The sequence below is a fragment of the Lathyrus oleraceus genome, chromosome 4 (assembly GCF_024323335.1).
Source record: "Lathyrus oleraceus cultivar Zhongwan6 chromosome 4, CAAS_Psat_ZW6_1.0, whole genome shotgun sequence".
NCBI lineage: Eukaryota > Viridiplantae > Streptophyta > Magnoliopsida > Fabales > Fabaceae > Lathyrus > Lathyrus oleraceus.
Window position 1 is genome coordinate 189866059 of NC_066582.1, and position 16435 is coordinate 189882493.

At 35.4% G+C, this 16435-nt stretch overlaps 1 protein-coding gene across 2 annotated transcripts; it reads left to right on the forward strand.

Annotated features, from left to right (window-relative positions):
• The first annotated feature begins 4814 nt into the window (after window positions 1-4814).
• Window positions 4815-16311, forward strand: LOC127074466 (uncharacterized). 2 transcript variants are annotated; one of them, XM_051015790.1, is made up of 12 exons: window positions 4815-5321; window positions 5392-5493; window positions 5599-5679; window positions 9407-9516; window positions 9658-9793; window positions 12156-12254; window positions 13323-13410; window positions 13605-14053; window positions 14123-14299; window positions 14430-14627; window positions 15190-15516; window positions 15954-16311. In XM_051015790.1, the coding sequence occupies exons 1-12, from the start codon at window positions 5070-5072 to the stop codon at window positions 16044-16046; spliced, it is 2112 nt and encodes a 703-aa protein (XP_050871747.1). In that variant the 5' UTR covers window positions 4815-5069; the 3' UTR covers window positions 16047-16311. The 2 variants fall into 2 exon arrangements, with proteins under 2 accessions (XP_050871747.1, XP_050871748.1); XM_051015791.1 differs by having other exon boundaries at window positions 9667-9793.
• Window positions 16312-16435: the final 124 nt, after the last annotated feature.

Genomic DNA, 16435 nt, shown 5'->3' on the forward strand with positions numbered 1-16435 from the left:
TATCTCAATGTTTACTTGCTAAAAGTATATGGAGTGAAAATGACTTTTTTATTAGTGTGCTCGCCAAGGATTTGGGCCCTCGTGCCTATGTATCCTCATTCGTTCAATAAGGAATTCAAAGCCTCATAGTTCATTTAAGATAGAACGAATTAAGAAAATTAGTTTTTATTAGGTTATAATTAGAGATAATTAGGTTTAGTTAGTTTTATTTTTAGACACTAATTTCTTAATTGATTAATTGGTGCAAATTAATCTTAGTACTTCTTGAATTTCATGCTCCCTTAGATTAGGGTTTTGGTTTAGATTAGTGGATCATTTTAACCAATTTGTTTTTCATATGATATTTTATGTTTGATGATTAATTTATTCCTAATCTTTGCATGATCCATTAGCTTAGGGTTTGTGAACTAGCTGATTTAATCATTTGATCTTTAGATAGGTTATATATAATTAACCATTAATTCAACCCCTTTGATTAATTTGATCAAAATAAATTTTGATTAACCAAATCCTTCAATTGTGTATAATCCCTCAGTCTTTTTAAGTGATCAAAAGTCCATTGACCACTTGATAAGACTAGTTCCTGTAATACTGTGGATCTCAAGGCCTCAAGTTTAGACTTTTAGTCAAGGCATACTAGATAAATCAAGTAGTGGACTACTATGTAAAGCACATCAAAGGTGTTTCTTCAAGAGCTTGCCAATCAAGATTCAAATTATATGACATGATCCTTAAGAAATAGAGAAGAAATGAGAGTGGAGAATTCCATTAACTCATTCTGAATATCTTTGGGTATAGAATGAATGACCCAGTTGCTCATCATGTTCACCTCTATTCATAGACTTTAGAATAATTTGAATCAAATGATTGCCAAGTCTCCATTCACAAAGCAACAATACAACAATCAAAAGTTTATATCAATAACTTATCAATCATGATTCAAGTTGTATGTCATGAGCCTTAAGTAACAAAGGATGATGAGAATGGAGCATTCATATCCTTGCCTAGAATATCCTTGGGTATGGTACGAATTACCCAATTGCTCAAGATATTTGCCTTTGTTCATAGACTTTAGTGCAATTCGAATCAAATGATTGACAAAGTCTTCATCGTCATAAGGAGCGACAATGATTCTTCCTCAGCAACTTGAAAGTTATGATGAAAATCACATACCAAGAGTCTTAAGTAGTAAAGAAGGAATGAAAGTGGAGAATTCTATTAATTCATTTTGAATATCTTTGGGTACGGGACAAATGACCTAGTTACTTACTATATTATCCTTTACTCATAGACTTTAGTGTGATTCATATCCAATGACTGCCAAGTCTTCTTCATCTTTCATTATCCTTTATCATTTCTCTTGCCTCATCAATTTCTTATAGTCTTTGTGTGTAGTCGGCCGAACTATGGAGCTCTGACTTTCTCATTGCACAGTGAGAATACATAGGCACGAGGATTCAGATTCTCCGCGAGCTACCCTATTTATAATTCTTAATCAATCAATACCATCCTTTTGAAACTGAATACTTTATCCCTTTAGATTCCACGCACATACTTTTAGGACGATTTAATCAGAGTCTACCTTGTGAACCAAAAGATGCTTGCCTTGATGACAAACACTTGATTCCTTATTTTTGGGTAATATGTTTGTTTACTCTTCGGTTCAGAGTTTATTCCTTCATGGATTCAATATACCATTCTTTTTTATTTTAAATTGTTTGTTCCCTACAGTGATAAATTGTTCCTTGTACCAAACATCATATTCCTTTGGGTCCTATACATATCCTTTTAGGACAATTTAATTGGAGTCCACCTTGTGAACCAAGAGATATTTGTCTTGATGCCAAACACTTAATTCCTTTTTTTGGGCCAATACACTTGTTTACTCTTGGGTTCAAAGTTCATTTACCTTTGTGGGTTCCCATGCCACCATTATCTTTGGGTGTAAGTTATACTCTTCATCACTCAAATATCTCATTTTCTTTATTTTCGTGGTTCCACGAACTACAGAGCTCTGACTTTCTCATTGCACGATGAGAATACGTAAGCACAAGACTTTGAACCCTTGGCGAACATAATCATAATTATTCTTTCTTCCGCCTTAGGGCTCCACTCATATCTTTCATGACCCGCTATCTACCTTCAATCATTAAACCATTCACTTTAGTGACATACTGCCGTTCTTTGAAACCATATACCATATTTCTTTGGAATTCCATATATACCCTCTTAGGACAATTAATCGGAAGTCCACATTTGTACCAAGAGTTGTTTATCTTGTCGACAAACAATTTATTCCTTCTTTTTTTGGCCAATATGCCTGTTTCCCTCTAGGGTAAAAATTTCATCCCCTATATGGATTTCTATACACCCTTACCTTGGGTTCCAAATTATATGCTTTTGTCACTTTTACCAAATCCTTCATTTCTTTGATTTTGGTTACTTTTCCCTATCACTCCATTCATCTCTATGGACCATTAATCACCACATTCAGTCAAAATCTTCTACCTTCATTCACTCCATGTGATATACTGTTATCTTTGAGCCAAATACACTATTTCTTTGAGCTCCATCTTGGGTATGCCTTTGAACTGAGAGATGTTTGCCTTGACGCCAAACACTTAATTCTCTTTGTTTTTGTCCGTACCATATAGTGACTAATGCTCCGGCCATACCACATATTGGTTAATGCCTGTTTTACTCTTGGGTTCAGATTTCATCCCTCGTTGGAGTCAAAGAACATTATCCTTTGGTTCAGACCATATTTGTTATCGCTTTTCTTTCATCTCCCACCATTAGTTCTATGAACCACTGAGCTCTGAATTCCTTATTGCACTATAAGAATACGTAGGCACGAGGACCCTAATCCTCTCTGAGAACTCTATCTATTCCTTTCTTTATCCTTTCGCGAGTGATCCTTAGGTATAACTCTCATTCAAGAAAAGAACGATCAAAACAGTTCTCGTTGAGTACAACAAATGTTAGGGGTGCTAATACCTTCAATTTGCATAACCGACTTCCTTACCCACTTTTTATTTCCCCCGAGATTTATTGATGTTTTCCCTTCCCTTCGGGAATAAATAAAGTTCTATGGAGACTCTGTTGTATGTTCAAGCGTGCGATGTGTTCAGGTATATTTTCACTAGCTTCAGCTGGTGACTCTGCTGGGGACCCTCACTGCTTGGGATACTTCCTAGTCGCTAAAAGGAGTCGAGCCTAGTTTTGTTCTTTTAGTTAGTTTGAGGTGTTTATCTTTATGCTTTACTCGCTCTATTTTATTTATCGCTTTCTTGACTATTTTGCATTTGCATGCTCTACTATTCTGGATATCTATATATATGCTGTTGTTGGGTTGGGCTGATGTTACATGAGAGAAACTCTACACCCAAGCTTGAGTATATACACAGGATAGACTTGTGGATAGTCGTGTGTACTTGCGTTTCACGCGTTGGGTTGTCACGAGAACCACACCCAGACTAGATTCATTTGGAAGTACTTTTTTCTACGAGAATTCGCTACGACGACGTATTTTCATTTTGAGTCGATGACTCTAAGAGGCCTCTTAAGGACCACCTTTGGAGCATAATACATACCTGTGAGGGGGATATGGGTTTTTACAGGAAACCATCGACTCAACATACCCTGTTTCTCATGCTACGTCGAACCTTTGAACTTGCAACAAACAAATATACAGATCATCCAGAATATGCGAGAGCTTTGAATTTATGTTGATGCATATCATTCCATCATACATTGTCATTACATCATAATAAAATCATTTTTTTGCATATGCATTTCCAAGAATCCAAGAGCCCAATTTGTTGATTGAGTACTCGAGACAAAGTATGACTTCTGACAGAAGAGACATTCATAGTTACAAGTTTGTGGTTCAATCAGTCAAACCTAGAGTTGAACCGTTTATTAAATAAACTAATAATATGAAACTAAATTTCATAGATATGTCACATAATCATATGTTCACAACTTAATAAAATAAATATTACGAAAATTCATTACAAATTCAATACAACAATATCAATAATACATATATAAATACGACATAGTTGTACACTTAATTTCAATCTTCATTTAAGAATAATTTGAACAAATTAAAAAATTAAAATAAAATAAGTTAAACTAATTCAAAAAAGATTAAAATAATAGAACATAACAACTAAAATAAAATTCAAATAATTAAGAATACCTAAATTAAATAAGATATGATTATATAGAAAAAAATATTTTATATTATAAATTATAGTTCCTCCATTTTATATTATAAACAAATTTTAATTTTTTAAAATTTATTAAATAATTAATATATCTAATTTATATAAATAAAATATTATTTAATTTATATAATTAATTAAGATTATAATTATTCATCAAATTTCTTAAATTAATTTAATATTTCATTTTAATTTTTTAATTAAAAAAATATTATAAGTTAGTCTAAAAAAAAATATTAAGTTCTGTCGACGTGACATACTAGTAAAATCATTGATACAAATATAAATTAGTATAGATAGTTAAAAATTTGATTTAGGTTTGTAATAATAACCTTTCTATCGGACTATATCACTGGAATTTAAGGTTTTTTACCAAAATTTTACAAAAATGACTAAATAAAATAACAAAAATAAAATTAAAAGACTAATTTATTTTATAATTAAAGAACTAAAACTGACATTAAATTAAGATAAAAGACTAAAAATATATATTTAGCCTTAATTAAAAGAACTAGAATTTATTTATAAATGAGACAAGCAAGGAGAGTAATAAATAAGCAACCGACCAGAAAAGAATCATACTCGTAAATAAGTAGTTCACTCGTTACTAGATCGAAAGAAACGGAAATCAGCTGTAAATTCCAGAATCGCAATCCACATTTACCGCACATAGCCGCCTTCCTTGCCAATTTTCATTTTCGGACCTAAAATTCAATCCATCTCTTATGTAACAAAATTTCACTTCCTACCAAACAATACACTGCAGATTTCACACCCCTTCTCCCTATCTCTCTCTTTTCTCTCTCAATCTCACAAATTCTTTTTCGAGAAACTTCGATAATGGACTCTACACCGGTGAATTGGGAAGCTCTAGACACCGTGGTAATCGAATTCGCCAAATTGGAAAACCTGATCGAAGATTCCTCTTCTGCACCTTCTCCTTCTTCTTCCTCTTACCACTCCAGACTCATCATCCGCCAGATCAGACGGTTCTTGGAGACCGGAGCAATTGACGCCGCCGTCGATCTCCTCCGTCTCCATGCTCCATCCATCCTCAACGATCATAGGATTCTCTTCCGTTTGCACAAACAGGTCCGTATCTATCTCTATTGATTTTGTGGATTTGATATCGTTATTTTTCTGATTTTTTGTTGCTTTGTAGAAATTTGTTGAGCTTCTTCGGAAGGGGACGAGTGAGGATCGAGACTCGGCTATTGATTGTTTGAGGACAGCTCTTGCTCCTTGTGCACTCGATGCTTATCCGGTATCTGAATCTAGAAATTGAAACTGCTCTCTTTTGTTCTTTTTTGTTTTTGATTTTCTTCTTTAAAGCTTGGTTCTGATTCTGACGGTTATCTTTGTATTTAAGGAAGCATATGAGGAGTTCAAGCATGTTTTGCTAGCATTTATATATGATAAGGAGGATAAGACCTCTCCTGTGGCAAATGAGGTAGGTTTCAACTCTACTTTTACAGTCTGTTTGACTTGCCGGAGACCCCTAGTATGTTGATATTGAGAAGATGCTGTTGAATGAATTGTTCCTTTATGTAAAATATGTGGTCAATGTTTGTATGAGCAGTGAGTTTGGCAAAACCAAGATGTAGCTTCTGCTAAAAATGTCGCGGTGGTGGCTCACAACTTCTGTCAACCCCACCGCTAATCCAAGCACGCATGTAGTATATCACTATATTTTACCCCTTTAGTATTATAAGCTAAGTGTTGTGTGTTTAGTGCTTTTATTTGTGTTATTTTATGGATGATTTATAAGCTAGTTTGTTGATTACACCCTCACCTTCACATATTTAGTTAATACTCCCTATCATATTAAATTTCACGTTTGGAATATCTATTGGAGGAGTCAAATTATCTGTCAGTTTAGACTTTCAACAAATCATTTACCGCTTTTCTCAATATTATCCTTATTTTTTAAAACAGTTGCAAATATAAGATGCTTGATTGTAAATGAAAGCATGCATTTATATTCCCTCTTCTAAGCTTAACCAAGGCCTTGGATTCGAACCCGGGCTTGGAGCATGAAGATGTTATAGCTCTTGCACATTATTTTGCATTGGAAATTAGTATAGGTAATCATTTTCTTAATATGTGTGCATTTCCTTTAAAGACACTTAATATGAGACGGGCAGATTAATTGTATAGAATATAGGCATAAATTCTTAATGTGTTATTATCCTATATGACACTTAAAAAATGGAGGCATTATCAGTTATACTTTATGCATCACTATTTTGTTTTTATTCTTAGTAACCAGAGATGTAGAGTATTGAAAATGTTACTTGTGTATAGATGCCACATACATGTGCTCAAATTCCATTATGTGCACCAATGGATGTTGAGCCTAGGAAAAGAGACTAGTCTCCCACAAGGAGGCGAACAAATTTTTCGTTGGAAAAGGTATCCACATTTATTGTCCCAAGTGCGTCAAACAGTAGTAGCTCTAGTGAGTATATCTGTGGAAAATAAAAAATATTATTATGATTGTGCACAATGCAACCCCAACACTGATTAGAACTCAACTATTATCTACAACTAGAACAGCTGCAGTGGCAGTATTCTGACACGGAACATGAGTATATCACATAAGTACTCCTATCAACATCAAAGATAATGTTATGTATGCATTTGAAATATATGAAAATAAGAATAATTTGATTATGTTGATTTTGTTGCTCAGTTTTGTGAGAGTTGACATAAATAATTAGGGTAGTATATATGGTTATAATTAGTTGGTTAGATTGGAATGGGAAGAAGATATAAAGACAACATGTTGCATATCAATAAGGGGGTCATGAGTGGGGTAATTTTGGTGTGAATTAGAATTAAGACTAAGGAGAGTCCTGACTCTCTCGAGTGTCTAGAGAAAGTACCTACTTTCTATACATATTTTCTGTAAATTTATAAAGGTATATTCTTTGCATTCATAATTTGAACAAATGGCATCAATTCTCCAATCTTTAGACTCATGGGGATGTTCTTGAATAAGATTACATTTGATGGGAAACAAGGCTTATTGGCTGGCTGATCCAGATTCTTCAGTATTTTGAAGCTGCTAGAGTACATGAGATGATTCAGTGCTCTTCTTGAAAGAGCCACAACTCATCATGGCGGGTTGTGCTCAAGCGGTTCCAGCTACATGTTTGGTGCTGTCTTTTAAGATTTTGGTTTTGGGGAGCAAGGATATAGAAATGTGTAACAAGTTCAAGATGATTACCAAGAACAAATGGATCAAATGATAGAAATGAAAAAATAAATTTGGAACAATTAGGAATCTTGGAACTATAAGGGGAACTGAAAAAGGAAAGGAAAGATTATCGTGTAAAGATGAAGATTGATAGCTGATATGAAGCACACGGAAAATTTGAAGAACTAATGACAGGAAATAAACAGAAGCGAGTTAGAGTATTGGTAGGAGTCTTTTTAGTGCCGCCATTTTTGTCGTAATAAAGGCATGGTTGAAATAGTGTAGAAGGTTGAGGTTGGGGACAAACCTGATATTATGGGTAACAGATAAAAACAGATAGGGGAAGAATCTGATAGAGGCTTTGGATCTCACAGGCTGAGTCTGAAGGAGAAGAGAAGATGGAAAGACGGGAAGACTCACGACTAACTTGGTGAGGTGGGTATTGTGCAGGCCTTTTGCCATGACATAAACTGCTAGCCGGAGCTCATTCATGGAGAAATTAGGATGTCAAACAGTGATGGAACTATGTGTCGTGGACTTGCTAGTTAAACTTCTGTTAGACTCTTCAGTTTTGTAACTGTTACTAAATTATTAGGAGAGTTAGTGGGTAATTATTATAATTACTATATTATTAATTCAAAGTGTTCAGGTTTAGAATAAATAGGGGAAGACATTGGGGAGTTGATCATCTTGGAATTTGATCGGAAAAGGGGCCATTTTGGCATTAGGAAGGTGCAGACCGAAGATCTGCAATATTATTGTGTAATTCAAAGGGATTTTCCCTATTTTATTTTATATGAGTTGGTTTCTATCACTTCTCACACCAGACTTGCCAGGTAGAGTTTAGCAACAATTCTTGGGCTGGTAGTAAAAGAAAATATTGGATTAAAATAACAAGTTTGCTATGGGTTTATGTGGGCATTTTGAGTTTTTGAAGATTAGTTCGGATAACCAAAGAGTTAAGAACATACTGGTTGAGGGCCAAATTTAAAATTTCAATCACATGAATTGTACTTTTGAAAGAAGAAAGATATAGTTGAATAGAATAATTTAATTATTTGTATTTCTATTACTGAGTAAGTAAGTTGTAATTCTATTTTGATTTCACTTTCTAGTGTTAAAAGTTATGATGCTTATTCAATTCCATTTCTATCAAGAGCAAATGTTATGTATGGAAATAAAATAATCATTCTAGAAACATGCAGAATATTTTGATTGAACTCAAATTCCTATTTATTTGCGACTAAACCGACCAAAGCTTGAGTGTTGTCTTTTATTTTTAACAAGTCAAGTTTGGTCTTGAAGGGCTCAACTTGATTTAACTTGTTTGAACCCTTACTCAATGCTCCTCTCCTTTGTTCCAAAAGTTTACTTTTGCCCTCTACTTTATGTACACTTTCTGTACAATTCATCTTTGTAAATATGGGTTAGGTAGGAATGTATATTTTTTCAAAGAGAGGAGTGTCAGATTTAATAACAATTAAGCTTACTGAATGTCGATGTAATTACCTTCAATGTTTAGAACTTGTATCGTTTAGTAATAGTGAAGTATGTACAGAAACCCAAACACTAGTCTGGGTAGGTATGTGTTGTGACTTTTGCTACCTTCTTGAAATTTGGGTTGGGCTTAACTCAACCTTGCAAAACGGCTTTACTGACTTTTGTAAGTTGACTTGTAAGGTGAGGATTGTCTCCACGTATAAACATATAACATATGTTTCAGATCATCTCTCATCCAATGTGAGGCTCTTAACATTTCCCTGGTATAGGAATATACAAAAGAAAGAAGATGCTATATAGTGTTCACTTTTCATCTTTGATGTTTTCAGATCAATTGATTTAAATCTTTTATTCATAATGTTCATGAAAATTGTGTCTACCTTCTCTTTAAAATAAAAAGGTTAGAGTTATGTTTGATCTTATACTTTCCGTTTTCAAGAATGAAATTTTAAGCTCATCTTTTCCGTTTATCTTGCAGTGGTCTGAAAGGAGGCGGCTTGACTTAGCTGGATTTCTATCTTCTATGTTAAGAGCTCATTTAAATGCTTATGATCCAATTTTTTCAATGGCTCTGAGATATTTGATAAGGTTATGCATCAACTTCATCTCATTCAGTTTGTATTAACTGAGCAAATGACGCCATTTCTATTTCTAAATAATTATATTGCATTTTTTTTTTGTTGCCAATTTTGACATTACGCTTTTCTATTGAATGTCTGCCTTTTCTAGCATACACAGGACATATTGTTTACGTCAAGGTATTACATCACCCATCTCTGATCTGACTGAAAGATTGCTCCTGGAGGAACGTGACCCACCTGCAACGCCACAGGACATATTATATGAAGTGCCTCCGTTTGATGAGGTGAGATATCTGTGCTGTATAACTCCCAAGTTTCACAACACTTGGACAGAATAACATTGATTTTCAGGGATAATATGATTATGAAGTATATCTGTGTTGTATGTATCACCAACAGCACCAGTAAATGGATTTTCAGGGATAATGAACATAGTTTGGTTAAAAAAGTGAAGACAGGCCCATGACTTCTGATCGGCCATGACCTATCCCTTTGACATTCTCTTCTCTCTTTCTTACCTTGTTTTCTCTTGTTATTCTTTTCCTGTTATAAGTCTGTTAGGTTAGAGAGTTATTAGATTAGTTGGGCTGACAGTTTAAAGAAACAAATAATGCATGCTGAGTGACAAGGTGGAGAGTAAGACATTTCTAGTCATTTGTGAGAGAAGTGGGGCCATAGGGTAGGTTGGGAGGTTACAGAGCCACAGCGATATGCATTCGAATCTGTTATTAGGTGAATTTCCCTAAAGCTTCTAATAAAATACCAATTCTTTTCAATTGGTATTAGAGCCTCACATTCATCACTTGCTGGACATGAGAATGGATGCCTGAATTGAATTGAATTGGCGGAGCAATGGTAGTGGATGAATTTAGTGTTAGGATACAAAGACTATAATGCAAAAAAATATGCGCACAGTTAACAAATTCTTGTAAACTTGATGCCCTAAGACAACGGGCCTTATCGAATAGTGGTGCGCCTAATTCTTCGGAAAGTAGTAAGTGAAGTCTGGCAGGTAGGACTACAAAGCTCGATCCGTGACACTCATTATTCCTTTTCCACACTCCGGTTATCAATGACAAAATAGGGAGGCACAACTCAAGCTATCCATCTTAACCTCCACCGTCTCTATTTCACTTCTGCCAGTGGTGCAAAATTGAATTTTTGGTGAGTTGAGTATTTCATCATTAAGTTCCAATGGATGGGACCCAGGCGGGTTTTGTTTTCAACAAGTAGTTCACCTTGAGGACTGGTGAATTTTCAAGCAGAGTATTGCTAGGTTTGTTAGTTGAGAGGTTTAGGCAATTAGTTTATGTTAGTTGAACTGAGATAGGTGAAATAAATAAATTTGACATATTGTCTATATGTATGGGGAGATGTGGAGATATGTTAAGGGCATTTGAAAGAGTTTATTTAGCCGTAAGCCATACCTTGTGAGATAAGCACTTGTGTAAGTGCTTGGAAAAGCTTATGAACATAGCTTAAGTAATGTTCTTTTTTGGCTTATTTTCATAAGCTACTCCAAATAGCTTATCGATGAATTTGTTTTCAGTTTGTGGAGAGTTTATCCTTATTTGCGCTGCTATTGTTGTAGAAACAATGTATATATAAGTCTCAGAATTTGGGTTGGGCCTAATTCATCCCTACAAAACCAACATGTAAGGTGATGATTGCCCCCACTTATAAACACAACATAGGCTATATCTCTAAGCAATATGAGACTAAATCCACCCCTTTATACCCAATACAATGAAGGTATTGGATGCTGTAATGAAGGCAAGTCATATGCCGCAATTAAGGCAACTAGGGGCGGACCGCAACGAACACGGAAATTCGAACACCCCCCCTCACGCCCGGGCCTCATTGAGCCCAGAGCGTGGACGATGCGGGAAGCTTAACAAGTGATCTAGGATAGACGCTCTGATATCATCTCAGAGTGTGTGGGTTGAGTCTAACTCATCCCTACAAAACCGACTTGAGTCTAACTCACGTATAAAGACAACTCACTTATAAAGAAAACACAAGCTATATCTCTAAGCAATGTGAGATTAAATCCACACCTTCAAACCCAACACATTGAAGGTGTTGGAGACCGCAACAAAAGCCAGCAAGCCAAATACCGCAATTAAGGCGACTAGGGGCAGACCGCAATAAAGGCAGAATTTCCAACAATAAGCAACTATACAAAAATGCCTGGTTTGTTGTATGAATGCTTATCCCAATGCCCCCTACTCATCTGAGAGAGAATTGGGAGCCTTGGGATAGGGATGTTACAGACCCTTCTGCATTATATTTGTAAGCAATGGAGTTTTTCCCTGAATCTACTAATAAAGACTAGTTCTCATCATATGATTTTTCCATCTACCCAATCTGCCACATGACAGATTGTTACATTGCAAGCCCGCAATGTGCTGATCAGTGTAATCACACACCTTATAGAGATGCACACATATACACATGGGTTCCTGGTTCTTTGGTGCAGCTTTCTTTTTCTCTGCTGTGCACAGTAGCATGTAATTAAATGTGAATGTCATCATTTTGTGAAAACCCTGCACTTATGAATACATTTCCATGTTTTGATAATGATACATCTGGAACCTACGCATGCATCATTCTTAAGCTGAAGCTATATGGTTGACTCTGATACAGGTGGACATACAGGCTCTTGCACATGCTGTAGAGCTTACCAGACAAGGAGCAATAGATAGCTTGAGATTCGCGAAGGGTGATTTGTTCCTGGCATTTCAGGTTACATATAATCTTAATAGTTCATCTGCCGTTGGCTCCATTTTGATTCCTAGCCTTTTAGTGTTCCTTTTACTCCTAAGTTTCTTGTAGTTTCTTTGTTTGTTCAATATATAGTCTGGCAAAGTGTAGACGTTTTTTTTTTCTTTTGATGAAAATCTGAACTTCAAAATGTCAGTTTCTAGGTTTCACTTTTGATTCTATTTATAGTCAAGTCCTCTTGTCCTGAGGTTTAATATATTTTCTGAAAGTCATCATCCAAAAAATAATCCTTTTTAGCATTGATAACTTTCTATCATCGTTGATTCTAGAAAACTCAGATTAGAAAAACTGTTTTTTCATGTATTAAGTTATCAATTGGATCTAAGGATCAGTATTCAGAGCTAAGAAATATATTGGAAAAAATCCAAGTCCCACATTGGTTAGAGATATAACCCACAAAGGGTTTGTATAGAGTGACACCCCTCACTTTACAAGCCGGTTTTATAGGGATGAGTTAGGCCAAACTCTAATTCTATCATGGTATCACGAGTCTATCGATTCGGGCCACCCATCCTTTATATATGCGCACCAAGCCCAAAAAGTGCTAGGCGCAGGGTGGTGTATTGGAAAAACCAAGTCCCATATATCGATAATTCGGACCATCCACCGTTTATATCCACGCACCAAGCCCAATAGTGTTGGGCGTGAGGGGGTGCATTGGAAAAAACCTAAGTCCCACGTTGGTTAGAGATATAACCCACAAAGGGTTTATATAGAGTGACACCCCTCACCTTACAAGTCGGTTTTGTAGGGATGAGTTAGGCCAAACTCTAATTCTATCAAAATATATTCCCTTTATTTTTTTTTCCACTTCCAAACCGAAGAAACCTTCTTCTCAACATGTCAGTGGCGAGGAATAAGGGATTCAAGCATAATGGAGAAAAAGAAAAACAGTTTTTTTGTTAGTGCAAGATATGCCCAAATGATTGTAATCTCTTTCATTATTGATTTCTTGCTGATTGGTGATTTCATTAAATTTTAGGTTGATATTTCCTTCATGTCTTCATTATTGTATCCTTTTTGTTGCAGAATGAGTTGTGTCGGATGAGATTGGATGTCCCATTCCTTGATCAACTTGTTCGTGAGTATTGTGTGTACCGAGGCATTGTCAATTCTGGTATAGAATTTCCTCTGTTGAACCCAGCTCTTGTGTGAAAAAAATTCCATGCTGCTAGCTTTCATTACTTCCTATTTTTTGTGGATTTTACTAATCATTAATCTGTGTTTTTCTTTACATTTGTGTAATATTTCAATTGAAATATTGTTCCACATTTTATTTTGATTATGTCTTCTTAATTCATGTGAACTTAGCATTTGGGAAGCAACATTTGCCAGAACCTGTAAAACCCAACCAACAAGACCCTGGCTATTGCTCATCAAGGGATTGTTCTCTTGAGCTAGATTATATTGCCAGTAAACATTCTGATGGTGAAACTTCAGTTACCAATGCTCAGATGGATGACTCTCCTGAAAATAATGCTGATGTGACGAGCATGCAAGGAATAGATTTTGAAGTACGATGTGCGTCTGACCTTGCAAGTATTCATGAAGACTGTAGCACCAGTGGGTCGCAGCACCTTGAAGATCCAAATGTTTTGTATCGAAGCAGATTTTCTGGAAATGGAGAAAGGGCAAAGCGTAAGCGATGGAGAGGACGATATGATGACAATAGTTACATGTGCAATGCTTCTTTGGAAGAGCACAACAAGCAAGAACATAGCATGAGTACCACTGTTTCAACTTTATCCAAGGAAAAACAGGTATCTGTTTGATATTATTGGTACTATTTTGTCTAAGAGAGCAATTATTGACATAATATTGTTCTGTAGGGCTCTGAAAAGCTATCTGCACAAGATGGTAATAATGTGGAAAATAAGTATGAGATTCTGTTGGGTATGAAGGAATTAGCTAGCAAAGGAATGGCTGCTGAAGCGGTTCAAGAAATCAATACTATTGATCCAAATTTCTTTGGCCAGAACTCTGTTTTGCTCTTCCAACTCAAGCAGGTGAGTGGCTTTTATGTTGCTATCAATACCATTTTCTTTATCAATTTTACAGGAGAGGGCATGGGGTTGTTGCTAGGCTCTGCATAATGTCGTCATTAATGTTACATCTATGTGGGATTCCTGGCTATAGGTTGAATTCCTCAAATTGGTCGGTTCTGGTGATTATAATGCTGCTTTGAAGGTTGCTTGCTCCCATTTGGGTCCGTTAGCTGCCAGTGATCCTACTTTATTAAAGCCGTTGAAGGAAACTCTCTTGGCTTTACTACGACCAAATGAAGATGCTCTTGGAAATGCATTACCTCTACACGCCCTAGCTGCTTCTCTCCAGGTATTCTATTTGATAATTTAATAAGGAAAGTTATTACCACTGTACTGTGATACATCTGTAGATATTTTGATGTTGATGGGATTTCTCTTCCCTGGTGTTCTCCTAAAGAAAATTCATGAGAATTTTTGGCAAGTCAGATCCTTCATTCTAACTATATATACGCCTAGGAGTACTAATAGAAACTTAAGGTAACTGGCAAGGAATTACATATCGTTTATGACTGTTATTGATTGACATGTATTGAAAGCTTATACCATTCACAAATGGTAAACCAATTGACAAACCAATTGATAAACCAATTTAGTGTTGATAGCTTAGCAAACTTAAACATTATTGACTTCCAAGTAACAGTAGATTATCTGGTGCAAACAATATTTATTGTTTACCCTTACCATGCATAAGTGTGATAAATCGTTTCCTGTTGGCGTGCCTTTGCTGTGTTCTGTACCTGAAAGCTTTCCCATGAAGGACTTGTTCTATTGTTTTCTAGATACTAATATTTCAATACAAAAATTATTCACTCTGTTATTTTAAAATATAAAATCTTTTTTATTTTAAATAGGTTGCAGTTGGACGGAGGCTTGGTATTGAAGAACCTCAACTCATGAAAATAATGCGAGCCACACTTTATAGTCATAATGAATGGTTTAAACTTCAAATGTGCAAAGATCGTTTTGAAGGTCTTTTGAAGATCGATTCCTTGAAGGAAGCTAATACTCCCTTCCTGGCTCCAGTATATACGTCCAAGTCATATGCTGATAGCTGTACAAATGGATCTTCTCAGGTCACAGTGTGTTCAGGCACTAAAATGTCAGAGGATGGTAGCAGTCCAACCCAAGAGTCTTCCAGGGATGTCATCTGTGATGAAAATGCAATACTCAAAGTAATGGTAGGTTATGTATTCTTGCTGTTAACTCTATTTCCCTTTTCCCTTGTAAAAATTGAATACTGAAGTACGGTGTTACAATGCTCTTTCAGCTTTTGGCTGGTTTCAATGTCTCCATGTCATGTTTTTCTTTGCAACATTTAGTAAAACCTTACGTTATTCTCCCTCCGAACCCATTTCAATTTCTAATATATTTTTTTCAATTATACCCCCTAATTAATATCACTTTCATCATTCTCAATATTTGACAAGGACACTTTAGTAAAAATATCATTCTCCTCTTTCACTTATTCTTTTTTCTTAATCTGTGTGAAATATTCAACTGAGTCAATTATTGTGGGACGAACGGATGGAGTATATTTATAAGAAATGTATTATAGTTTTTACATGCGTTGTTTCTGTTTGTAAATCTGATATTGGGAAAGCATTGCATTATGCAGGAGTTTTTGGCTTTGCCTAGGGCTGATGCTATCCATCTGCTTGCTCAGTACAACGGAAATGCAGAGACGGTAATTCAGCAGATATTTACGTAGGCATTTCAGACAAGTTAAATTATTTTTTCAATATTATTTTATTCAAATTTGTGAAAATTTGTATAACACGTGTAAATGTAGCTGCAAAGAGGAAGTCGTTGTGTAAACGTTCGAAATCTGAATTTGACATACACTTACTCTCTGTACAGAGTCTCTTGATTTATATTCTCAGTTTTAGTATGAGAAAGTTGTAAGTTATAATAATAATTGGTGTGTTCAAATGTTTCATAAGATCAGTGCTTGGTTATGCTCTGATTTTCAACAACAGGTCTTTTGAACAAAATTATGGCTACGTGCTTGCATTCAACATGCGTTAACCAACAAGCGTTAACCACTCTAGATTTATATATAAAAAAAGCCAAACAAATTCTAATAATAAGAATCCGTGG